The sequence below is a fragment of the Umbelopsis ramanniana genome, assembly GCF_025399195.1.
Source record: "Umbelopsis ramanniana AG unplaced genomic scaffold K450scaffold_34, whole genome shotgun sequence".
Lineage (NCBI taxonomy): Eukaryota > Fungi > Mucoromycota > Umbelopsidomycetes > Umbelopsidales > Umbelopsidaceae > Umbelopsis > Umbelopsis ramanniana.
Genome location: NW_026252120.1, coordinates 90988 through 115767, shown reverse-complemented (window position 1 = coordinate 115767; position 24780 = coordinate 90988). Strand labels below are relative to the sequence as shown.

General features: G+C 41.5%; 7 protein-coding genes across 7 annotated transcripts; 4 read left to right on the top strand and 3 right to left on the bottom strand.

Annotated features, from left to right (window-relative positions):
- Positions 1-865: 865 nt before the first annotated feature.
- Positions 866-4673, top strand: K450DRAFT_300778 (uncharacterized protein; the record flags this gene model as incomplete). The annotated part of the gene is made up of 13 exons (XM_051593730.1): positions 866-1138; positions 1204-1413; positions 1472-1649; positions 1711-2015; positions 2079-2190; positions 2258-2267; positions 2342-2364; positions 2427-2510; positions 2592-2751; positions 2815-3626; positions 3698-4030; positions 4100-4390; positions 4459-4673. Exons 1-13 carry the CDS (start codon positions 980-982, stop codon positions 4671-4673), a joined length of 2892 nt encoding a protein of 963 aa, XP_051443864.1. The 5' UTR covers positions 866-979.
- A 609-nt stretch (positions 4674-5282) lies between these two features.
- K450DRAFT_156599 (uncharacterized protein) lies at positions 5283-8835 on the top strand (the record flags this gene model as incomplete). Its single annotated transcript, XM_051583975.1, has 14 exons — positions 5283-5351; positions 5415-5624; positions 5684-5861; positions 5932-6213; positions 6271-6293; positions 6351-6462; positions 6522-6531; positions 6623-6645; positions 6709-6792; positions 6869-7028; positions 7092-7906; positions 7977-8309; positions 8380-8670; positions 8744-8835. Coding segments are annotated over 14 exons (2682 nt in total), but the record flags the coding sequence as incomplete, so codon positions are not given.
- Positions 8836-9582: 747 nt separating this feature from the next.
- On the top strand, positions 9583-13526 carry K450DRAFT_300777 (uncharacterized protein). The gene is made up of 12 exons (XM_051593729.1): positions 9583-10023; positions 10100-10277; positions 10352-10633; positions 10698-10718; positions 10787-10900; positions 10965-10997; positions 11055-11138; positions 11200-11359; positions 11426-12234; positions 12301-12633; positions 12692-12982; positions 13043-13526. Exons 1-12 carry the CDS (start codon positions 9595-9597, stop codon positions 13252-13254), a joined length of 2946 nt encoding a protein of 981 aa, XP_051443862.1. The 5' UTR covers positions 9583-9594; the 3' UTR covers positions 13255-13526.
- On the bottom strand, positions 13013-14880 carry K450DRAFT_244857 (uncharacterized protein). Its single transcript, XM_051589654.1, has 7 exons — positions 14650-14880; positions 14450-14575; positions 14264-14388; positions 13960-14181; positions 13829-13889; positions 13577-13762; positions 13013-13514 (listed from the first exon to the last, which is right to left on the bottom strand). Exons 1-7 carry the CDS (start codon positions 14742-14744, stop codon positions 13355-13357), a joined length of 975 nt encoding a protein of 324 aa, XP_051443861.1. The 5' UTR covers positions 14745-14880; the 3' UTR covers positions 13013-13354.
- Positions 14881-15681: 801 nt separating this feature from the next.
- On the top strand, positions 15682-20451 carry K450DRAFT_210935 (uncharacterized protein). Its single transcript, XM_051584792.1, has 8 exons — positions 15682-16943; positions 17001-17249; positions 17330-17556; positions 17616-17652; positions 17723-17803; positions 17866-18204; positions 18263-18323; positions 18389-20451. Exons 1-8 carry the CDS (start codon positions 16745-16747, stop codon positions 20220-20222), a joined length of 3027 nt encoding a protein of 1008 aa, XP_051443922.1. The 5' UTR covers positions 15682-16744; the 3' UTR covers positions 20223-20451.
- K450DRAFT_288875 (uncharacterized protein) lies at positions 20326-21291 on the bottom strand (the record flags this gene model as incomplete). Its single annotated transcript, XM_051593552.1, has 1 exon — positions 20326-21291. The coding sequence occupies one exon, from the start codon at positions 21289-21291 to the stop codon at positions 20476-20478; it is 816 nt and encodes a 271-aa protein (XP_051443860.1). The 3' UTR covers positions 20326-20475.
- Positions 21292-22878: 1587 nt separating this feature from the next.
- On the bottom strand, positions 22879-24070 carry K450DRAFT_281340 (uncharacterized protein; the record flags this gene model as incomplete). Its single annotated transcript, XM_051593393.1, has 1 exon — positions 22879-24070. The coding sequence occupies one exon, from the start codon at positions 24068-24070 to the stop codon at positions 23000-23002; it is 1071 nt and encodes a 356-aa protein (XP_051443859.1). The 3' UTR covers positions 22879-22999.
- Positions 24071-24780: the final 710 nt, after the last annotated feature.

The following is a 24780-nucleotide window of genomic DNA, read 5'->3' as shown; positions in this document are numbered from 1 at the left end:
CATACAAGACAAATTCCAGCCACCGATGCTACTCTTGAAGGTCTATCCGGCCTGCCTTGATGCATCTCCATAGATACATTTTTATTTTCTCTCTAATACTTGCCGAAGTTGTAGTAGCTTGTAATCAATTTGTGTTACCCCACATTATGTACCTATTACACCGAGGGCAAGGGCATAACATAATATTGGTGCACAGAGACGATTTGCTTCCGAATAACACGGTTGATACGCCCTCAAGCTTGCTTTACTAAACATCTTGCTATTTATTTCACTGATGTCGATAAAAGACCTTACATCTACTGTGGAAGGACAGAATGTATTTGTTAGAAAAGTATAAGCAACCCCATTCTATAGGTATACGCAATCCGAGGATCTCCGTACTCGATTACATAATTTCATTTCATAGAAGGTTGTAGTGGGAGCGTTCAGGCCGTGATGCAGTGAGCATAGAAAGGGAAGAAGGCATGTGGTAATTGGTACACAGGCTATCCAGTAATACGGTGGCCCATGTGACGAAGCTTAGAAAAGGACGAAGTGGTCTTGAGCGTGGCCGACAGACCGTCTAAATCGGAGATGCTTGAGTAATGCCGTAGCACACGAATGAAAGACTTGCTCGGAGAAATGCCCAAATTCAATTATTCCTTAGCATTCCGAGATGCACAAGTGTGGGGAATACTGCACAACCTAAACTTATTGTACATCACAAGCCAACAAGTAGGAGATGCATTCAGTACATATTGAACGTTGTTGAGTCAATGTCGTACCCGGCATGAGCTTATGGTGCTAGAGCTAAAGATTGTAAGGACTCAAAGCTGTGAAGATCTCAGTTCGGCAACCACGGTACGCTCGCATTAATTTTGGATGTGACATTTGAACTCAAAAGTTTACTCCATGGGGAAATTGCCATGGCGCTTGAATAAAACCCCCACTTATTTCTTCGCTCAGCGGTTTCAGGCACGTTGCATTGATTAGTGAAATTATGGTTGCAAAGAAACTTGTCGCAAGCATTTCTCTTGCACTATCCCTGGTTGGAGTGGTGTCAGGAAGCACTGTCGACTCCAGCAAGATTGTCACTTGGGACAAGTATTCCTTGAAAATTAACGGTGAACGCCTTTTCACGTTTTCAGGAGAGTTCCATGTAAGCACTTTTACATTGCATTGATATAGTGGACGTAAAAGACTTTAACACTTGATGGATTTTAGTATTATCGCCTGCCTTCACCGGATCTATGGGCTGACATTTTTGAGAAGTTCAAGGCACTCAACTTCAACACCGCATCTATATACTTTTATTGGGGTTACCATTCTCCAAAGCAAGGAGTGTATGACTTTGAAGGTGTCAGAGATATTTCAAAGTTCTTAGAAACTGCCAAGAAGTATGGTATCAATATTATCTCTCGTGCGGGTCCATACGTAAGTACTATTCAAGGCGGGCATTGTGATAAATTACTGTGCTGACTGAGATAAACAGATCAATGCCGAAGTTTCGGAAGGAGGTTTTCCTGGATGGCTGACCACCATTAACGGAACAGCACGTACCAGCAACCCATCTTACGACGAAGCATGGAAGGAATGGTTGACAGCTGTAGATAAGCACCTTGTTCCTAATCAAATTGGTAACGGTGGTCCAATCATTCTCAATCAACTCGGTAAGTAATGCAATAGCATCTTGGTACAAAGGTGTTTCATCATTGACAGTGATGTATGTAGAAAACGAGTACGCTGTCGGATTGGATCCTAGCTACATGGTTGCCTTGGCAGATAAGTACAAAAAAGACGGTATGGACGTACCGACAACCTTTAATGACCCATGGACCGGAGGACATTGGGCTACTGGTGAAGGGGCTGTTGATATCTATGGCTGGGACAGCTATCCTGTTCTCTTTGACTGCAGTCACCCTGACGTATGGCCAAGTAACGTCAGCACATATTTCAGAGATTTCCGTGATTCCACTAACCCGACGGAGCCAATGGCTCTCTACGAGTTCCAAGGTGGAGCCATAGATGGTTGGGGTGTATGTGTTCCACTTGATATCAAAATTATACTTCACGGAAATTATTGCTAACGCTCGGTTTAGGGAGCTGGTTTTGAAAAATGCCGCGAACTTACCAATGAAAGATTTGCAAAGATCTTCTACAAGAACAACTATGCCCAAGGAGCAACAATACAGAGTTTGTATATGGGTTATGGTAGGTTTATTGAAATATGTGGGTTCACTTTTGAACAGAGGCTGACCATGCTTTGTCCATTATTTAGGTGGCACAAGGTAATGGCTTTTTCGAAATTATAATTTGGTAATCAATCCACCTTGCTAAACCTGCTTTCTTTTCTTTACCTCAGCTGGGGAGAAATTCCAACTACAGGTACATATCATGTCTATCGTTTTGATAAAAACTGTCAGCGTTTCTTACATATGAGCATTTAGCCGTCTACACTAGTTATGATTACGGTTCGCCTATTACCGAGGCCGGCTTAATGACTCCCAAGGCATATGAAATCAAGCTTCAAGGTAAGAATGTATCCAGCTTGTCTAGTCAAACGCACGAGAAAACAATATAGAGTTTTATTTTATTAATACTTAACTTTATAGGTGCGTTCTTGCGTGATGTCAAGCCTTTCGTGTCCACCACAAACACCACTGCCGAAGTTGACAACGATGCTATCCGTGTGGATGGTATCAAGGATATTAGCAGTGACACCACTTTCTACATCGTGCAACATGCTTTTAGCAACACCACCAACGTCGACAAGTAAGTACTTTTGGGTGGTCCATACCATATCTTCTGAATGAGATTCTAAAGAACAAATTCTAGGTTCCATGTTACTGTTGATACAAACGATGGCAAGTTCGCTGTTCCTCGCAAGTCTGGCACTGCAATCACTCTGAACGGTCGCGATGCAAAAATCATCACAGCTAGCTATGACTTTGGATCGCAACATTTGCTTTATGCCACTAGTGACATATTCACTCATACTCAACAGGATGCTCGCGATGTGCTCCTTGTGTACGCATATGAAGGTGAGGATGGCGAGGTTGCCATCACCTCATCGGCCAATAAAGTACAGGCGTACGGAACCTCTGCAGGTGTCTCAAGCACTCTCAACAAGAACGTCCTCCAAATTAACTACAAGTACCCTCATGGTAGCGCTTTCATTTCTGCTACTGGAAAGAACGGAAAAGAGTTGTTGTTGATCGTATCTGGATACGACACAGCAGTCAAGTGGTGGGCTCCTCAAACCTCCAAAGGCGAGACTGTTCTTATTTCTGGTCCTTACTTGGTCCGTAGTGCCGAGATCAATGGAAAGCGCTTGGCTTTGACTGGTGATACAGATGCAACCACCAACCTTGAAATTGTTGTATCTAGCGCTGTCAAGCAAGTTACATGGAACGGAGTTAATGTTTCTGTCAAATCAACCAAATATGGAACACTCACTGGCAAGGTTTCTGGCCCTAACAAGAACATCAAACTTCCTGACTTGACAAAGTCTACCTGGAAGTACAGTCCAGCCTCTCCTGAGACAACAAACGACTTTGACGATTCCAAGTGGGTTGCTGCTGATCATAAAACCACCACAAACCCCTTCCCTCCGACATCATTGCCTGTCCTCTATTCCGATGATTATGGTACGAATATTAATTTTTTTGGAGAAACAGTGTCTATGCACAAGGTCTAATATGTATATGGTTATTTGTAGGTTATCACACTGGAAGTCTCTGGTTCCGTGGTAAATTCAAGTCTTCTTCAGATATATCTGGAATTAAAGTCAACGCTACCATGGGATATGGTTCCGCATGGGTTGCTTGGTTAAATGGAAAGTACCTTGGTGGAGAAACTGATATTGTCAAGGATTTCAGTATTAAACAATCCGACCTTGAGAAATCTGGAGATAACGTTCTTTCTCTATTGATGTGGACTACTGGACACGAAGAAGATTGGAATGTGAATGATCAGTACAAGACCCCAAGAGGTTTTACTGAAGTCAGTTTGACTGGCAGTAAGAAGACTCCCATTTCGTGGAAAGTGCAAGGTACTAATAGATTTTCAAACCAAAGATTTTGCTTGGAATTTTGTGGCTAACGATGATATGTTGTTTTAGGAAACCTTGGTGGTGAAAACATTGTTGATACTGTTCGTGGCGCATTGAATGAAGGAGGACTTTATGGTGAACGTATGGGTTGGCACCTTCCCGGATACCCAGATCAAAACTGGAAGAAGGTATCCCTACCAGATACCAAGCGATCCGGCGTCTCCTGGTATCGTACCACATTCGATCTCAATATTCCAAAGAATCACGATGTTCCTCTTGGTATTCGCTTCAAGGAGAGCAGCAGCACTGAGCGCCTTCGTGCATTGCTGTTCATCAACGGATGGCAATTCGGTAAATTTGGTAAGTACGTTTCCACCAGCAATCAATAGTTTGGCCTGCAACTGACTAAGTTCCTTGCACCACTATAGCAAATGACTTGGGTCCACAAACACTATTCTATGTACCTGAAGGTATTTTGAATCACCATGGTGAAAACACTATTGCTATTGGCGTCGTTGCCGTTGATGAAGAAGTGACTCTTGGAGAGGTAACCATTGAACCGTATGCCAAGCTTCTCTCGGGCAAGCCTACTGTTGGAGTAGTCAACTCTCCAACATATGCCTCCCGTAAATCAAGCCATTGATTTGGTTTAGAAGTAGATGATGTTCTATAGATATTACTTTAAGTCAGTCATAGCCACTTATCAGGGTACAATCTTGACTGGCAGACATTGTTCTCCCAAATAGATGTATTATCTTTCCTTGCTTACTGCTTATTTTTCTTTCTAACTAAAAAATAAGCTTGAAGCTGATCAATTCTGCCTATTGGAAAGTGAAATTATGCCCATACTGCGATTTATCGGAGAATGACCTAGGTGACCAGCTGTGCCTTGGGTAGAAATGTGGCGAAGGGGATATACCGCCGAAACCAATCCATTATGGAAATTTTTTACATTGAGCTCGTCCCTCGGCACGAAATAGAATTAGCTTTCTTAGCCGCTTCTTTTTTTTGCAATATAAATACCCATTTCACTCGCCGAACTCAACTTTTTCAATCAAACGTTTAGTTATTTCGATACACCTATTTTAATAGCATAGTAAAATCAGCATCGTTATATTTCGCTTGGAAACACGTATTGCAAAATCTAATTTCGATGCCTGTAAAAAAGCTCTTCACGAGCATATCCTTGGTGTTATCATTAATTGGGGCCGCTTCAGGCTTGAATAGCTCTGCAGTCAACTCTATTAAACCGGTCACCTGGGATCAGTATTCGCTGAAGATCAATGGTGAAAGGCAATTTATCTTTTCAGGAGAGTTCCACGTAAGCATGAACTTTTCGTAAAACTATAAAAGTGACACTGACTTCAACGCTCGTAATTACCAGTACTATCGCCTACCATCGCCAGGTCTTTGGGATGACATTTTTGAAAAATTCAAGGCTCTAGGTTTCAACACTGCCTCCATCTATTTTTATTGGGGATACCATTCTCCAAAGCAAGGAGTGTATGACTTTGAAGGTGTTAGGGACCTTTCAAGACTTTTGGAAACTGCGAAGAAGTACGGCATCAATGTAATCTCTCGAGCAGGTCCTTATGTATGTGCACATTTCATATATGTAATATGAAGTCATATTATTCTGACTGTAGCCTCTAGATCAACGCTGAGGTTTCAGAAGGTGGATATCCGGGGTGGCTAACAACGATGAAAAGCAAAGCAAGAGTAGGAAATCCTGAATATGAAACGGCATGGAAGGAATGGCTAACAGAAGTAGACAAGTATCTTGTACCTAATCAAATCGACAAAGGCGGTGCCATCATCCTCAATCAAATAGGTTGGTATATGCAATTGACTATGTAAAGTTTGAGTACATAATCAGTAGAACTGATAAAAAAAAATTACAGAAAACGAATACGCTTATGGTATAGACCCCTCTTACATGCAAGCTATTGCAGACAAATTCAGAGAGGATGGTATGACTGTACCCTCCACATTCAATGATCCTTGGCCCGGTGACCATTTTGCTCGTGGCGAAGGATCCGTTGATATCTATGGATGGGATGGGTACCCAGTTCAATTTGACTGCAGAAACCCTGATATATGGCCAGTCAACGCTAGTACATATTATCGAGAATTTCATGCTAATGTGAACCCGACTCAACCAATGGCGCTTTACGAATTCCAAGGTAGAGTTGTAAAGCTAGGATCCGATTACATTTTCCGTGACTAATGCCTTTTTGTAGGAGGAGCATTTGATCCCTGGGGTGTCAGTATAAATCCAGTTGGTTCATGTCACATTATGCATTCATTAACTTTATCTTAGGGGCCAGGATATGACAATTGCCGAAAGTTAGTAAATGAACAATTTGCGAAAGTGTTCTACAAGAACAACTACGCTCAAGGCGCAACTATTCAGAATCTGTATATGGCTTATGGTAAGACTCAGAAAGTGACTTTAACTCTTACTGACGCACACTGATCATTTTTGTTGTAGGAGGTACAAGGTAAAAATGAATATAGAGAGACTTTGGTTTTTCTTGCGGAGGCAAAACGAAATGACTGACCCTTCTATCCCGTACGTTTTGACCACAACAGCTGGGGAGAGAGCCCTACATCATGTGAGTAATGAATTCTCTCAATCTGCTTTCAAGCTTTATGAATTCTGATCCGACGCAATTTAGCCGTTTATACTAGCTATGACTACGGAGCACCAATATCAGAAGCTCGTCTGATGACTCCAAAGGCATATGAGATTAAGCTACAAGGTACTATTGAATCATCTTTAAAATCTTACGACAAAAATGAGACTCAGTTTAGTACCTAATAACTGTTACTTCATAGCAACTTTCCTGCGCGATGTCAAACCGTTTTTGACTACAACCAATATCACGGCTGAAGTAGACAACTTTGCCATTCGAGTGGACGGGCTGAGAGACGTCAGCGGAGCAACCACTTTTTATATCGTTCAACACCAAGTCACTAACACCACAAACGCTGATAAGTAAGCTTATTTTGACAACCATAATCCCTCTATCATCAACTTCTTACTGATGTTCTCACCAAGTTTTCATATTAAGCTCAATACGGCGGATGGTGAATTTGCCATACCTCGCAAACTTGACACTCATATCACCTTGAACGGACGGGATGCGAAGATACTTACCGCTAGCTATGACTTTGGTTCGCAACACTTGCTTTATTCAACCAGCGAAATATTCACCCACATCAAGCAAGATTCCCGTGATGTGATTCTTGTATATGCTTATGAAGGCGAACACGGCGAATTTGCTATTACTTCGGTATCCGGCGACATCCAAGCATATGGAGTGGATGCAAATGTTTCTAACTCGTTCGATCATAATGTGCTACAAGTCAACTACATTCATCCTGAAGGTAGCACTTATATTTCTACCACTCCTTCGGAAGACGGAAGCGAAATGCTATTGATTGTATCAGGATATAGTAGTGCATTAAGATGGTGGGCACCCCAAAGCTCCGGAGGTGAAACGGTTCTTGTATCTGGACCGTACCTTGTTCGCAGCGCTGAAATTGAAGGAAGTCAATTGGTATTAATGGGCGATACTGATGTTACTACCGACATTGAGATCATTGTTTCAGAAGTGATCAGTGAGGTTACCTGGAATGGAATCCATGTAGTGGTTACGCCTACACAGTACGGCACCCTAACTGGTCAGCTTCCTGGGCCAGAACAAGATGTAGAAATCCCTGACTTGGCGCAAGCAACATGGAAGTACAGCCCTGCCTCGCCTGAAACAGCCAACGACTTTAATGACACAAACTGGGTTCCTGCCGATCACCAAGCGACTAATAACCCACGGCAACCAATGAACCTTCCCGTACTTTATGCAGATGACTATGGTATGCAACACATAATGGGCATTTCCTTTTTGAAAGCTGCACATATTTACACATGTTCAACTGTCTGTAGGTTATCACACTGGGAGCCTATGGTTTCGCGGTAAATTCAACGCCACATCAGACATAACTGGGTTGAAAGTCAATGCCACAATGGGACCTGGATCTGCGTGGATTGCTTGGCTAAATGGGGATTATCTCGGTGGAATGACAAACCATTTTTACGAATTTCAATTGAATGATACAGTTCTTCGCCAAGCAGAGGAGAATGTTATTTTGCTTCTATTGTGGACTACTGGTCATCAAGAAGATTTTGTTACAAACGACGAATATAAACAGCCAAGAGGTTTTTCTGATGTGAGCTTACTTGGAAGTCAGACTACTGAAATAACCTGGAAGATCCAAGGTACGTTTAGCATCTACATTTTACTATATGCCAAGGTTCTCACATGAACTATGCCCACGTCAATTTTTAGGCAACAGTGGTGGGCAAGATATTGCTGACACCGTCCGTGGTGCATTAAATGAAGGTGGTCTATATGGTGAGCGCATGGGATGGCACCTACCAGAGTATCCTGATGAGACTTGGGGGGACGCAACTGTTCCAGACACTAAAGCAAAACCTGGTGTTTCGTGGTATCGCACTACATTTGAGCTCGATTTTCCCAAGAATTACGATGTTCCAATGGGTATCCAATTCAGTGATACCAAAACTGAGCGCTATCGAGCACTGCTTTTTATCAATGGTTGGCAACTTGGAAAATATGGTAAGTCAACATACTCTGGGCGAAACACCGCATTGCTTTTACCATTATTGAATCAAAAATTTATTGTTTGCAGCTAACGACTTGGGGCCACAAACACTGTTCTATCTCCCTGAAGGTCTTTTGAACCATAATGGCAAAAATTCAATTGCTATTGGTGTCATTGCAGTTGACGAAGCGGTGACTTTAGGAGAAGTCACTCTCAAACCGTATGGAAAGCTACTCTCTTCAAAGCCTACTGTTGGCATGGTGGATTCACCTTCTTATGCAGAGCGTGTATCTTTTTGAGTATAGTGAAATCATTTATAAAATAAATGGAAAGTTTTTGAACTATCTGTGCTGTTAGAAAAGTGATGGATGATTTCATCCGGTACGATATTTAGGACTAGAGTAGACGAAAGCACCATGTATATACATTATTTCATATCAGGAGTTTTTTCATGATCACAGTCGTCTTTGCTTCAGAACTAAATATATTCGTTCACAAGGTTCTGCGCTCATCGAGGAAGCACTGGCATTTGCGCGACAATTATGCAGTCCACCATCATTCTCAACGCCATTGCATTGCACGTGCTCAGCCACATCAACTTAGAGGTTAGACACTAACTTGTATATTCGATGCTTTACCTGTTTTGATACTTCGGTGATCTGAAATCTCTAGTTGTACTTATTTACTGAGCTTTTTCATTGAAATGATAACACACCTTAACTTCATCACTACTATTTGTAACTACGCTGATTCACCAGTCAGCAGTATCTGAAACCACGGGTCGAGAGAGGTTGGTGATCGTGCGCCTGACTAGCAACCTCCATATAAGGCAGGAACCGTCTAAGGCGTACCCTGTTTCTCACACTTGAGGTCAGGACACTGCGCAAAAAACTTATAAACAGGTACAAATCTTGGTCTGTTTCTTTGGTTCTGGAAAGATGTTCCAAAAAGGAATATTGACTGTAGTAGTCATCTTTTTCATCAATGTCGTGTTGAGTCTGACAGCAACAAATACTACCAGCAAAGTCACTTGGGATAAATACTCTCTATTGATCAATGGCGAGCGGAAGTTCATTTTCTCGGGAGAATTTCATGTAAGATCATGTCTACAACGTTCTCTACATAAAACGGCATCATTCACACTCTCATTCCCGCAGTATTTTCGACTACCCTCACCGGATTTATGGAGAGATGTATTCCAAAAGATGAAAGCATTAGGATTCAACACTGTATCGTTGTATTTTTCTTGGGCATACCATTCATCCATGCAAGACGATTATGATTTCGAAGGAATACGTGATATTGAACAGTGTTTGCGGATGGCTCAAGAAGCGGGACTTTACGTTATTGCTCGGCCGGGCCCTTATGTAAGATGACGAATATTGTTTACAGCTATCGTCAAGGTACTAACGTGCTGGACATTCATCATAACGAAATGATCAGATCAATGCAGAAGTTGACAATGGAGGGTTTCCAGGGTGGCTGGTTAACATGAAGAGCAAAGCTAGGCAAAACAATGAGGAGTACGAAGCAAACTGGAAAGAATATTTTTCGGCCATCAATCCCTACATTGAGAAACAGCAAATCGATCAAGGCGGTCCCATCATTCTATACCAAATCGGTAATGAATTTTTTCAAATTGACAACCGGCTTTGATCTTTCTTTTACATCGCTAACGCATACACTGACGAGCAGAAAACGAATATACCTACAATGTGGATGCTAACTACATGCAAGCTCTAGAGGAGAAAGTTCGTGCCGATGGAATTGTTGTTCCAACAACTTTCAATGACGCAGCAACTTTGAGAAATTTTGCAAATGGCAAGGGTTCCGTCGATGTTTACGGTTTTGACTCATACCCTGTCGGATTTGACTGCAGTAATCCCGATAGCTGGCCCCTCAAAACACCAAAGATCTTCCGGCTATTTCATCAGGTAACGAACCCAAGTGAGCCACTGGCAATCTACGAGTTCCAAGGTACGAAATGCTATACGCTCATAGTTTAAAACGATGAACTATTGATTCATTTTGTCATAATCAGGAGGGGCTTTTGATCCATGGGGTAAGGTGTTTCCGATGAATGTTTAGGAACTATATTGGGTGATAGAAATTGATGACTATCTTGAATAGGTGGGCCTGGCTATGGCAGCTGCCAACAACTGGTAAATGAGCGCTTCGCTAAGGTTTTCTACAAGAACAACTATGCCCACGGAGCTACCATTCACAATCTGTATATGGCCTATGGTATGTAATTTTTGATTGACAGTCATTTTAGCTCATCCATTTTATTGATCATCAACCATTTTAGGTGGAACGACTTGGGGAGATATGGCTGAGCCTAGTGAGTTAAGACAAAAATTTGTTGCTGCCCGTTCGTACCGAATCTCATGAGCCTCAGCCGTATATACCAGTTACGATTACGGAGCCTCAATATCAGAGCCTCGAATGATGACTGCAAAGGCATATGAAGTAAAGCTACAAGGTGAGTCATTATATCTGAATATTATTGACACTATGTATGATTGTATTGATAAAACGTTTAGCTACATTTATCAACACCGTCAAGCCGTTTACTTCAACAGACCACTGTACTGCCTTTTCGACCAACCTTGCTATCCTTGTAGACTCACTACAAGACCCTAATACTAAAACACAGTTTTACATAGCACAGCATCTGATAGCGTCTTCTTTAAGCGTGAGCAAGTAAGCGTGAAGTTACACAGGAGCCAGAGCATAAATGGTAGTATTCGCTTAACGTCATCTCTTTAGCTTTAATATATTCATAAGTACAGAAGATGGTCGGTACTCTATTCCCGCCAAAAAGGGTACCTATTTGACTCTAGATGGGCGAGATTCCAAAATCATCACCGCTTACTACGACTTTGGATCACAACATTTGGTGTATTCAACAAGTGAAATCTTTACCCATATCGTGCAAGATTCCCGAGATGTTTTACTGGTTTATGCATATGAAGGACATGCCGGTGAAATTGCGCTGAAATATCCTTCTGGAGATGCCAATCTGACTTGTAGTTCTTTTGACGTAACAAGCGACTACAATAACAATGTCCTTCAGGTCAACTATCATCATCCCGACGGCACCAATCCAATATGTATCTCATCACCCAACAAAGACCTCTTGGTCCTTGTAGCTGGGTACGAAAGCGCGACCAAATGGTGGGCACCTGAGATTGCACCAGATGAGCGAGTACTCATTTCTGGACCATATCTAGTCCGCAATGCTTCAGTAATAGGAAGCACGTTATCGTTGTATGGCGACATAGACCAAGACACTAACATTGAAATTGTCGCTTCTGAGAGTATAAACACCATCACCTGGAACGACCAAACCCTTCAGCTAAGAAACACATCTTATGGTACCTGGACGTCCTTCATACCGGGACCCAGCGCTGACATTACTTTGACCGACCTTTCAAAAGCCAGCTGGCAGTACATTAGCGCCTCTCCAGAAACGCAACTGTCATTTGATGATTCTGACTGGATGAACGCCAACCACACAAGTACAAATAGTCCATACAAGCCGACAACATACCCAGTGCTCTATGGTGACGAATATGGTAAAGTGAATGAGCAAGAGGTATGAAATATATATCTTTCATGTTAACCGCAACATCCATTTTCAGGCTATCACTATGGAAGCCTATGGTTCCGAGGAACATTTGATGACTCCGATTCTGTTACAAACATTATGATCACTGCAAGCACAGGAACTGGCGGTGCTTGGATTGCCTGGTTGAATGGGGAGTACCTTGGAGGTGAAACGACACCCACAGGAACATTTGCTATCGACAAAACTATACTGAATGCCAATGGTAAAAATGTGTTGGCACTTTTAGCATGGACTACTGGGCACGAAGAGGATGGTGCTGCAGACGACACATACAAACAACCACGTGGTTTTACAGATGTATCATTGATCGGCCTCAAACCTGATGGCATCGAGTGGAAGGTTCAAGGTTGTTATTCAAAGAAAAGGCTATGGTAGATTATACTCTCTCTAACTGCTGTTGCTAGGTAATTTGAACGGAGAAGACATCGTGGATAAAATCCGTGGGCCATACAATGAAGGTGGATTGTATGGAGAAAGAATGGGTTGGCACCTTCCCGGCTACCCAGATTCGCAGTGGGAGAAGGTTTCAGTACCAGATGATAGGAACAGGACCGGACTCTCTTGGTATCGCACAACTTTCAATCTTGACATTCCAGAAAATTATGACGTTCCCATTGGTGTAAGGTTTGAAGATAATACCAGCAAACGATATCGAGCCGTTCTATTCGTGAATGGGTGGAAGCTTGGAAAATATGGTAGGTAAAAGTAAACCCGTTATACCACAAGCTGCATTTTGCTCAGTTTCAATGTTCCAGCAAACGATCTCGGTCCACAACGCCTATTCTACATTCCAGAAGGCATTTTAAATCACAACGGACCTAATACTTTATCTATAGGTGTCGTTCCATTGGATAATAGTACTAGCTTTGGCAAAGTCTCACTAGAAGCCTATGGTACTCTGCTATCTTCAAAGGGCGTTACAACACTAGTGAACTCTCCCGGTTATGATCCGGCTACTCGATTTTAGTGCTATCCTTATAGAGTAAAGCTGTAATGTATTAAGCAACTAATTTATTATCACTTGCTATTTTGATAGCTAGCACGCATTGCTACAAATTCTAGTATGTCTAAAATTTGCTGTACGCTATGCCATTAACAGTGTGAGACTTAAGATTCTTGATGTGATTGGCAGTGGCGCGATGGGTGATCGCTTTGTAGACATCGGCGGGTTTCTTGGATTTAATGTAAGGTAGTTCGATTGCAGCCAGACCAGCAATATGTGGGGACCTTAGAAAAGTGCTGTCAGTTACACTTGTTCTCAGTGTCTAGTGTGGTTAAATTAAACTTACGCCATAGAACTTCCAGACATTGTAGCAACCTTATTGTTCAAATAGTCTGATGTTACGTCTACACCTGGAGCGAAAAGATCGACACATTTTCCATAGCAAGCGTTGGGATCCATTACATCCTTATTGTCAATAGCAGCGACGGCAAATACGTTCTTGTTACCGGCGGGAAGGATGTTGCATGCGTCACTGTTTGAAGGTAATATTAGCAGATTGTTTCAATGGAATTGTACGGCACGGAATAACCCGGTTTACCTAGCAGAATTACCAGCAGCGACGAAGACAGGAATACCAGCTTTAACGAGAGCATCAACGGCTAAATGGATTAAAACCAGATGAGAACATGAAAGAAGCCATGGTACTACGGGACATTGATGTCTTCATACCTTGATTCAGGGCATTTGCACCGGGCGTGGTCTTAGCAACACCCAGAGATAAATTGACAATGGATGATCCTCGCTTGGCATGTTTCGCAACCCAGTCGAGACCAGCAATCAGATTCGACATGGATCCTTTGCCATTTTTATCCAGCACTTGGACTGATACCAAGTGTGCCTTTTTGGCAACACCATATTTGCTACCAGCAATGATACCTGAGACATGAGTTCCTATAGAACCGGTGGCAAGCCAATTGAGTCTTTAGCGAGACATCACCATCGAAAAGTTGCGAAATATTAGTGATTGACTTACCATGACCACCTCCTGGGCTGTTCTTCTCTTTGGGGATGGCAGTCCATCCAAATTTGGCGCGGCCTCCAAAATCAGGGTGGGAGATATCAACTCCATCATCAACGACATAGACGGTGACACCTTGCCTTTACATTCGCTTTAGATAACTGAACATTAAGCGTTATGAAATACAATGCAAAGACTTACCCTCCGCTTTTGCGATATCCATAGCTATGAGTATCACCTATGGTACGCTCGGATATGCGGAGCAAATTCCAAGGTGCGCCTGACTGCCTTGAGTAATAGGTGGATTCATGAAAATTATTGTTGCTTCTCTAAATTTGCAAGGCTAAGTGTTAGTTTCCAACGAAGTTCAACAGTCGCTTGAGTTAACTCTACAAATGTACCTTTCTGAGAGATCGCTTGGTATATTCAGACCCAATGGCAGTTGGTTTCGGGAGGTCGAAAGTGAGATCAACATCAGGCACAATAGACAGCACATCAGGATGATCTTTGACTAGTTTTTGCAAAATGTCGAGAGAATGAGCGGAAACGGTGACTGCTCGAAAGTCGCCAATGCTGACATTTTGTAACAACTGGACTGAGTCGTTACTGGGTTTTTTAGTTGTTTGGCTGTAGCTGAGGAGTTGGATGGTATTGTTTATAGGAATAGGTGCTGCTGCTTGCAATGTACCAAATATTTTGTCGATATCTTCGATGTCAATCAAGTAAGTAATATGATTTGGATTTGGATTTCCGCATCTCCTTGAACCAGGTACTTACAGCTATCGATATCTGGCGAATTTCCTAATTCTATGATATACTTTCCAGGTGATGAAGTTGCTTTATGGGCGCTTATCATTCCCGGAAACACACATAGCGATAGCATAAACACTATCGAACGCACCATGATTGTCGACAACCTCGAGTGAAAAGAGTGGAATGGGTGGAAGGAGTTGACGGTGAAGAAAGAGAATGGAAACGATGGAAGTTTGAACAGATAGCTCTGATTTTCTAATTTTGAGATCCAAAATCCAGCTTGTGGAACATTGATGGTTGCGGTGTGGAAATTGGTGTCCGCACGTTGCCATTGTTGCCTTTCGGCCGATCTCATAAGCAGTACTTTGCCCGGATTTCTAGGTGTAGCTCGTTGACGCCTCTAGCTTCATTCATCTTTATCTTATTATTTCACTTAGATGGCTGACATCGCACTGAATGAGTGAGCCGAAATTGTGATCGAAATACCATAAGCCTACACTCAAGATGGTCTAGAATATGAGAAATTTAAATGGTCCTATTATTGCACATGTCCGTATGCCAAATGAACCATTCAACTGTTTTTATTTTGAAGACAGCAAGCTAATTGACTGGCTATGCAAACTGTATTACAATTTATCATTGCTTACCTTTAGATCGCAGTAAGTAGTATTGCAAATTGTCTCATATGGAACTAATGGGAGAATACAACGGGCTCTAAAATGCAAACTATGACCATAATGTTTACTGCTAGCAAGTGAAGCCAAGAATATTTAAGGTCAAAGTTTAGCAGCTTCCAGTTACAGACAAGTTTCTTCTTATTGCACTGCACGCTCACACCTCCCACATTCAGCGGCTCTCTGTCACGCTGTGGCTCTTTCCCTTTCACTGACCGACTTTTTTAACAAACGATGTAACTCTTACTTACATTAATAGCATCAAATTTTGCATTCAACTGATGTAAGAGGATGGCCGAGACATTGCATGTGCAAGCCTTGCAACACATGAATTAAAGGAATAGCTATTCAAGAGGTGTCTGGGCTTGAGTACGACTTGCAGGTCAATCCCGTTTTTAACTTTGCCGACGCTGCGCATCATGAATGATAAATGATACAGTAAGTGGAAATATATATTATACTAGAGGACACTTGCTTTTCTTAAATCGCTCCTTATCATACGAAATACATGTATTATACCTTCTGGATACTTGTTTAGCGGTTCCTTTCCATCTTATCACTTTCTAGCTTTCTAGAATTCGTACGCGTTAACTCGTTCCTGATGCCTATTCTAAAGGATTGCCAACCTAGGGTACTCTTCTCTCATGTATGAGTTGCCAGCAGTTGATAGCTCGTGTAGTTGTTAAGTCAAGTATCTTCTTTTCAGTGGCTCCGCGTGTGTTTGCATAGGTCACAATTTAAATATCCAATTCCCGTAGACTCTGCTCACCTTGGTATTCATGCTTCCCGGGATCCCCTACAGTGATTTTTTGGTTTCCTAAGAGTGCTTTGATCCAATATGTTGGAGCTGTTCTGGGGAGCTTCTGCATCATTTTCCCATGTCGTTCAGATAATTAAGCCTTTGTCTGGTATGTCGTAAGAGCATGTATGCGGATGGTGTAAGATTATGCTATGGAAATGTCAGAAATATCCCGAATTTTGTACGAGACACGAGAAGTTTAGCCGCTGTAAAACGCGTACATCTGAGTTTAATATTTGAAAATCTTCAGGAGATACTGCGTTTGTCTACATGGCAGCATTTCAAGATCTCGACTGGTCGTGGCTCAAAGAAACTAGCCAGCGGCTCACAGAATCCAGCTTTTCAGCTGTTAAGCAGCTATTTGAACCGGGATATACTGAGAATCTTCTGGGGAAAACCGTTACCGATGCCATTCGCGGTCTTGTTGGCAACGAATATTTGTCTACCGGCGCCTTTTTACTTATATGCGGTACGGGTTGAATTCAAAATGTCAGCAATAAGACTAAATACTCACACAGATTTCTAGGCTCACTACTCGGCCCTTCACACACTGCTCTGTCCAACTTGCAATCGCGTATATGGAACGCTGTGTCGGTTAGCGTAACAATAGAAGAACGAGACGAAGTGTATCAGGCTGTTGAAGAATTCTTAGCAGATATATCAAAACATCACGAATTCAATAATCTGCTTGCAACGACGATCGTAGGGTCAAATCTTCAGCAGCGTAAAATACAAAGCGATGGCCAAACTAGTTCAACTGTAAAGTATACGCCAGGTAACAATAACGCAAGCTAAATTCATTGTACCAATTAAATCGGCATTTTCTCAATTGTCTTCATATCAACTGCAACTCAGGGTATGGGAGCCATAGTATTCATTTCAAGGGAAAGAAGATCCGGATTCGCAAAGACACCTTGGAACAACATTCACCGTCCAATGAGCCATCGTTCCCTTTCCAGCGGGCGACACATCAAATTTCGAATAAGACCATTAGGCTATGGACGTTATCGAGAAGTCCAACTTGTCTCCAAGAACTTGTTGACACAGCCATCAAATCATTTGAGAAAAGACATGATGGAAAGGTAATAGATAAGAATTTTAAGTCTAAACTGACGACACGGTCTCACATTATCAAAATTAGATACGGATCTATCAATACATCAGCCCACACCACCGATGTAAGCAAAATATTCTTTGGATGACCTGTGGACTATAACTTATAGCTAAATTTACCTTTTGTAATAACAGGGTCTTCGACATATTACAAGGAGATACGGGATTTAGATTCGGTGGTTTTGCCAGTTGGGTTAAAAGAAGATCTCATAGCAGGTGATAATTAGCCTTCAAAATTTACTATATCAATTTACGTGTTACTAACCGAATGTCCAAAGACATAAAGCGTTTCTCCGCATCCAGCAAATTATATCAACACCAGAACATTCCTTATCGACGCACGTACCTATTTGAAGGTCCTCCAGGAACAGGAAAATCATCGTTAGTACAGGCTTTGGTTACCTACTTTCGCATGCATATATGCACTATCAACCTTTCCGACCCAACCTTAACGGAAGCAAACTTGAATTCAATGATGAACACCATCCCCCAAAACTCAGTGATTTTGATCGAAGATGTCGATGCTCTTGCCTCAATGTCCAAGTACATACGCAATGGACTTAGCTGGCACAGTATTTTGAATTGCTTGGATGGGGTAACATCACAGGAAGGCACAAGTAAGGAGATATGAATCATTGTTACTGCCATTAACGCACATTCTAATATCTTTTCCAGTTGTTTTCATGGCTACAAATTCAGTTGAACTTTTGGATGCTGCGCTTCTGCGACCAGGAAGGTAAGCTACTGTCCACTCCAAGATTCTTTAGATCCGCCTATTTACTGAGATGATGTTATTCCTAGGGTTGACAGACGGATACCATTCAACTTAGCTGATGACTTTCAGATTCGGCAAATGTTCATGAACTTTTTTGGGCAGCGTCAAATCAACCAGTCTACTGACGATACTAGCACAGCCACCTATGGATCTATTGCAAGCTTCTTAGGAATGAAACGCAAAGTGTCATCGATAAGCGACGAATCCAGCCATAAGATGCCAAAATTTTCAAAAAATGACCTCGAGTTTTACAGTAGATGCTTCGCAAATTATATTCGGCCATACACCGTTTCACCGGCAGAAATTCAAGCATTCTTCCTCAGCTGCAGAGATGATGATATTGAAGTCATTGCTCATAAAGGAAACGAATTTTTGGAGTTCATCAAGTCATTGCGCCCATCTTTATCAAAATCTACCAACCAACCTCATCCTGTTGATCAGCTTGTGGTCGTCACTTCGCAAACAACCCCACTGCATTTGAATGTTCAAGATGTAACGTCACCTTCTATCCCGCGAGTAACACCAACACTACCTATTTACCAACAAAAAGCAACAGAAGAAGATTTTGACCCTTCTTCCGAGGAGTATGAGCAAGATGAGCTCTCACAGGAAGATACTGACAGCCATCGACATGATTCTGAAAGTGAAGAAGTGATAGAAGAAGAAGCTCTTTCTATGACTGATGGAAGTGATGAAAATTCAGAGGAAGAAGAGCTGGCTACGGAAGATGAGGAAACAGTTGATGAAGAAGACGAAGAGCAAATAGTAGAAATGTCAAAAAGTACTGTGAAGGAACCAAGCGATGACAACGATGACCTTGAAAACGACGAGGAAATAGAAAACAGAAGCGAACCTTGTGCCGAAGTCGAAGCCAACGTTAATATAACAGCTGAAACCGATGTTCACGGCGAAAAAATACTTGAAATTACCCCTCACTTCGAAGTGGAAGTCAAAGCTACCGATATATCTGAAGCTGAACCAGAGAAGCAATCACTGACCACTGGACTTCCGACGGCATCTGTTTCTGAGAGGATACCACCACCGGACGAGACTGATGTTATTAAGGAACCTTTGGGTGAATTAAAAGAAGTGGTGCTAGATGGCAATAATACGTCCACCGATAACCAAGATGATTCAGAAGGCAACAGATCTGATTCCGAACAATCTGAGCTGGATCTCACTCCTACTGGTAAACAAGTCGAGTGTATGCCATTTCCTTCTCCCAAGAAACAGGAAAAGGTAGTAGCGGATGTGTTAAAGCACAAAATGAGCCGGGGTCTGTCATTTATGGAAGCAACCGATCTCATTTTCAAGGAAGGTATACAAGGGGTGGAGGCAGCCGTGATAAATCGCGTTTTAGGGGAGAAGTCTGTCACGCCGATTAAAAGAGCTGTAAATCGAAAACCAAGCTTTCATGCCAAGCGAGCAAGCTACAAATTCAACAGGCGCCTCAAAAGAGAACGAAGCAAGCAAAAGATGATTTCGGATGAAAACGAATGGCGGGATGAAAAACCGGATACAAAGCTTAAGCGAGAAGAGGAGAACACATGTTTGGAGCCCGCAGTCAACAAAGATTTGGCTGGTAAAGCGCGGAAAAAGGTCCACTACGATAACGATAGCCCTCTACGAAAGTTTGCTAGCTCCCAAAAGCACACAAGCTTACATAAAGCCGCCAATTTGCCTACTCGTTCTGGGAGAAAGTCATTGGCGAAGAGTCCAAAACGTGCCACAGCCAATACTGATCCTGAAGATAGTAGCGAATACGACTCAGGTACCGAGCGAGCAAGAAAAGAGTTGGACGACTTTTTGCAGCGAAAGGCTAGTACTTGTAACAAAGGTGTCAAGGCGGAGAAGAAGTGAAGAGCTACAGTACCTTATACGTAACTAATATCGTACCCATTGGGGGGCACTCATGCTTGACGTGAATATTGTCTCTTCATTTTTTTTCTCAACTTTTTTGTTAATATCAAATCTTTAAATTAATGCACAAACCGATTTAAGAAACATTGTATAGGCTGCAATTGCCTGGTACTTCCTTTTGCCAACGACAATATTCAGAATTTCTCTTACTCTACAGCTAAAACTCGACGTGTAATCATGTTAGGATGTACTTCTAGACCCTTTTCAAGTACAGCCCAAGAGGTGAATAGTAATTTGTTGTGAAGTATACAGAACCATAAGAACATGTTATGACTTCAAGTATGAGAAAGTTGCATTGGTCCCATTTAAGAATTAGGAAGGCGTTATCTTCAGTGACTTGGAATTGTAATCTCTGGTGCCGATCCGGTAGCTGGTCAGTAAACGTAATTTCATCACTTCCATCCGCAACGTGCAGGTATTTGTTTTTATAAACAAGATAGTGTATTCCATTAACAATGGAACATTGAACAATGATCCGTTCTGTTCGGCTAAGATAGTAACCTGAGTGAAGGAGATTATCCCAAATTTTCAGAACATCACTGTCTTTGTCGTATAATTCTAGATAGTAATCAGTATTTTCTTCCACAATATGCCCTTCAATGTCTTTCAAATGGAAGTTGGAGGACTTCCTGGGTAGAGGCTTAATCAATTGACGAAATGGATCATTGGACTTGCCACATAGTATCCGAATGACACAGTATTTGATCGCTGATTTGTATTCGTATGTTTCTAGAGTTTGCCTATTACAGCATATGTAGTCATCATTCCCAAGGTATACATCAAAGAACTTTTCGTTACACCGCTTGGACTTGGCTATTTCTGCAAATTTAGGTATATCGACTCGTGTATAGTTGGCAATGATGGTATTATCCGTACTTGCATAGCCTCTTATGCATTCGTTTGTAAAGAGCAGATAAGGTATCGCACTGTTGTAATAGATACCATCAGTACCTCTCGTAGCGGAGATGCCGCGAAATTTTTCTCCTTTCTTTGGGTGCAAGTCCTTCATGACACGATTGCGACAATCGTAGTCACACTTGAATTCTTCGTTACCAGAACCAGTAGTAGCACCACCAACATGAACAATGAAGCATGTTTCTTGTAGAATTACGAAATTCGTGCCTAGCCTGGAATTGATTGCTTCGTCATCTTCATATGCAATGAAGTGGCAGTCATAGTCCATCATACATTTTTCGATAGAAGTAAGATCAAAGTCTTTTGGAAATAGAACGTCCATAGTGTTGCTGTATGTGTCAGAAGCTGTGCCTGAAAAATGAATTATTTCTCAACGCTGATCTTTATATTCTACTCCAGGTGGTACCGTTTATGGTCGGAGAATCCGCATTGGTCGAACTTGTGCTCCAGCAACCAATGTTGGTGTTGTCGTGGCGGTGGTTGTTATGTAACGCTTGTTGCTTAGCAACACATAATGTATTTATTCCGTCTACAACAATCAATAAACATCCGTAATCGTCCAAAATGCAAGGATACCTTATAGATAGACACCTGAGGAGGAAGGTGCTGTTGCTCTTGCAGTTATTTTCAGAAAGAACCATTCGAGAGCTGTAGCAGTATCTAAAACGTTCCATACTATCACAAGACATTTCTGCCATTACGCGCGATTCTGCATACTTGTGGGAAAGGAGACATTCAGAACTCGTTTTAAATATCGACCTACATTGACAACTGAAACAGATATATATGGATGTGCTCTGTCAATTTTGATTGAAATAAGGAACGAGAGAAAAAGATGTTGTTTGACGGCCCTGTAATGTAGATTTATCCTGAAGGTTGAGTAAACGTATGCAGAGATGATGTGAGAATGTTTCCCTACTTTCAGAACGTAAACCTTTATCATACAAGTCAAGCTTCTGCTTCCATATGCTATACTGATGGCGGATGTATATATTTGCCATCTTTGATCTTGTTGAGCCAACACAGGAATGGGAGGGCTGTGTTTCTAGAACATGCTGTCCAAGTTGAATGAACGCCATGGGTGCTTCAAACTTTAACTCATAACATGCTTCAAGAAGACTACTACATCAAGTATCTTCAAAATTGTCCATATCTGAGATGTAATTTTTTTTTGCACTGTTATTTATTGCAGAAGCTTCCATAGCCTTTTGAAGCATAATTCAAGGGATCGTCGATTCCTGCTTTTATTAATAGAGCAGTACAATTGGAGACACCATCCACGCTTTGAGGTAGTTTTTCATCGTGACTTGAGGTTGTAATCTCTGATGTTTGACCGGGAATATCTCGGTTAAGTTCATGGTGTCTCTACCATCCTGAATGTGTAGGGTTTTGTTTTTCGAACAAGTTGATCCATTCTATCGATAACGAAGCACCGGGCAACCATCATGTCCAACCCGTTTACGTAATAGGTTGTATAAAGTTGATACTATGCATTTCAAAACATGCTAGTCATAATCATACATTTCTAGACGATAATCTGTTTTTTTCAATACAGATTGTCTTTCAATGGATTCGATGGAATTTAGAGGACCTTGGTAGTGACCTAATCGATTTCAATTGTTTTTATTCAGATTTCAATTTGAACGTAAAGATCATCCACCTTGCCGCATAGTATCTTATTCTTGCGGATATTAGCCCACTGACCTATAGTCATATGTTTTGAGAGTCCGTGTGCCATATATTTTATGTATTTACTTTACTTGGCAGCTAAATTTCAATGTTCAGTAGTTTTAGAATGTATTTTAGACTCTTTTCAAGTAAAGCTCCAGAGGTGGACCATCATCTGCCGTGAATTGCACTGACCCACTAGAACACGTTAATATGTTGAGTATGAGAAAGATGCATTGGTTCCATTGAACAGTTCGGAAAGTATTATTTTCAGTGAATTGGAATTGTAATCTCTGGTGCTGATATGGTACTTGGTTAGAAAGTGTTATTGCATTACTTTCATCCGCAACGTGAAGGTATTTGTTTCCATAAACAAGATAATGTATTCCATTTACAATGGAACATTGAACGATTGTTTGTTCAATTTGGTATTCATAGTATCTTGACCAAAGTTCATCTTCATACATATCCAGAACATCATCATCGTGATCGTATATTTCCAGATAGTAGTCAGTATTTTCTTCTACAGTATGTCCTTCAATGTCTTTCAAATGAAAGTCGGAGGAGTTCCTTGGTAGAGGCTTGCTCAATTTGAGCTTTTCGTCTTCAGATTTCAATTGATGAAACGGATCGTCCGACTCGCTACATAGTATCTGAATGACACGATGTTTGGTCACTGATGTGTATACGTATGTTTCGAGAGTTTGCCTATTACAGCATATGTAGTCATCATTCCCAAGGTATACATCAAAGAACTTTTCGTTACACCGCTTGGACTTGGCTATTTCTGCAAAATTGGGTATATCGACTCGTGTATAGTTGGCAATGATGGTATTATCCGTACCTGCGTATCCTCTTATGCATTCGTTTGTAAAGAGAAGATAAGGTGCTGCATTGTTGTAATAGATACCATCAGTACCTCTCGTAGCGGAGATGCCGCGAAATTTTTCTCCTTTCTTTGGGTGCAAGTCCTTCATGACACGATTGCGACAATCGTAGTCACACTTGAATTCTTCGTTACCAGAACCAGTAGTAGCACCACCAACATGAACAATGAAGCATGTTTCTTGTAGAATTACGAAATTCGTGCCTAGTCTGGAATTGATTGCTTCGTCATCTTCGTATGCGATGAAGTGGCAGTCATAGTCCATCATACATTTTTCGATAGAAGTAAGATCAAAGTCTTTTGGATATAGAACGTCCATAGTGTTGCTTTATGTTAAGAAGCCGTGTCTGAAAAATGAATTATTTTCTCAAAACTGATTTTATATTCTATTAGGTGGTACCGTTTATGGTCGGAGAATCCATATTTGCCAAACTTGTGCTCCAAACAACGAAGGTTGGTGTTGCCATGGCGGTGGTTGTTATGTAACGCTTGTTGCTTAGCAACTCATGATATTTCTTCCTTCAAAACCTTAAGGAAAACGCTTCTTATCACTGAATTGTAAGAATTTTGAATAGATATCTGTATATAATGCGCTTCTGCTTCGTATTCATGTTAGAATGATCAACTCGAGAGCTGTAGCAGTGTCTCAAAAGTTTCATGTCTTCTTGAGGTCTGCCTATTGCTGCCATTGAAAGCTGCTCCTACAAAACTGAAGGGAAGGAAATATTTTGAAAAAATAGTAACTAGATCGACTCCATTGAATACAGAAACAGTACATATGGAGATGCTCTGGCATTTTCGATTTAACTGAAGGTAGACAAAACTGATGTGCTTTGATCGCCCTATAATTGTAAACTTTTCCAGAAGACTAAGAAAGAACACCATTGAGATACTGTCAGATTTCTTTTTCTGTAATCAAACTTAGATACATTATTATATGCCAAATATCTATCGTTGGATGTTATGTTGATGCTGAACTCTTACATCTATCATTTAACTAATTGGCGGTTTCTAGGTTCGTGCTGTCCA

Bases quoted from the DNA above. Each gene is read 5' to 3' on its own strand.
- K450DRAFT_210935 (XM_051584792.1), top strand. From the start codon at position 16,745: ATGGCAGCATTTCAAGATCTCGACTGGTCGTGGCTCAAAGAAACTAGC. The intron at 17,250-17,329 runs GTAACAATAACG...ACTGCAACTCAG, and splicing joins AACTGTAAAGTATACGCCAG to GGTATGGGAGCCATAGTATT. The intron at 17,557-17,615 runs GTAATAGATAAG...TATCAAAATTAG, and splicing joins AGAAAAGACATGATGGAAAG to ATACGGATCTATCAATACAT.
- K450DRAFT_244857 (XM_051589654.1), bottom strand. From the start codon at position 14,744: ATGTGCTGTCTATTGTGCCTGATGTTGATCTCACTTTCGACCTCCCGA. The intron at 13,763-13,828 runs GTAAACCGGGTT...ACCTTCAAACAG, and splicing joins GCTGCTGGTAATTCTGCTAG to TGACGCATGCAACATCCTTC. The intron at 13,515-13,576 runs GTAAGTTTAATT...CACTTTTCTAAG, and splicing joins ATGTCTGGAAGTTCTATGGC to GTCCCCACATATTGCTGGTC.
- K450DRAFT_300777 (XM_051593729.1), top strand. From the start codon at position 9,595: ATGTTCCAAAAAGGAATATTGACTGTAGTAGTCATCTTTTTCATCAAT. The intron at 10,998-11,054 runs GTGAGTTAAGAC...CATGAGCCTCAG, and splicing joins GGGAGATATGGCTGAGCCTA to CCGTATATACCAGTTACGAT. The intron at 12,634-12,691 runs GTTGTTATTCAA...TGCTGTTGCTAG, and splicing joins CATCGAGTGGAAGGTTCAAG to GTAATTTGAACGGAGAAGAC.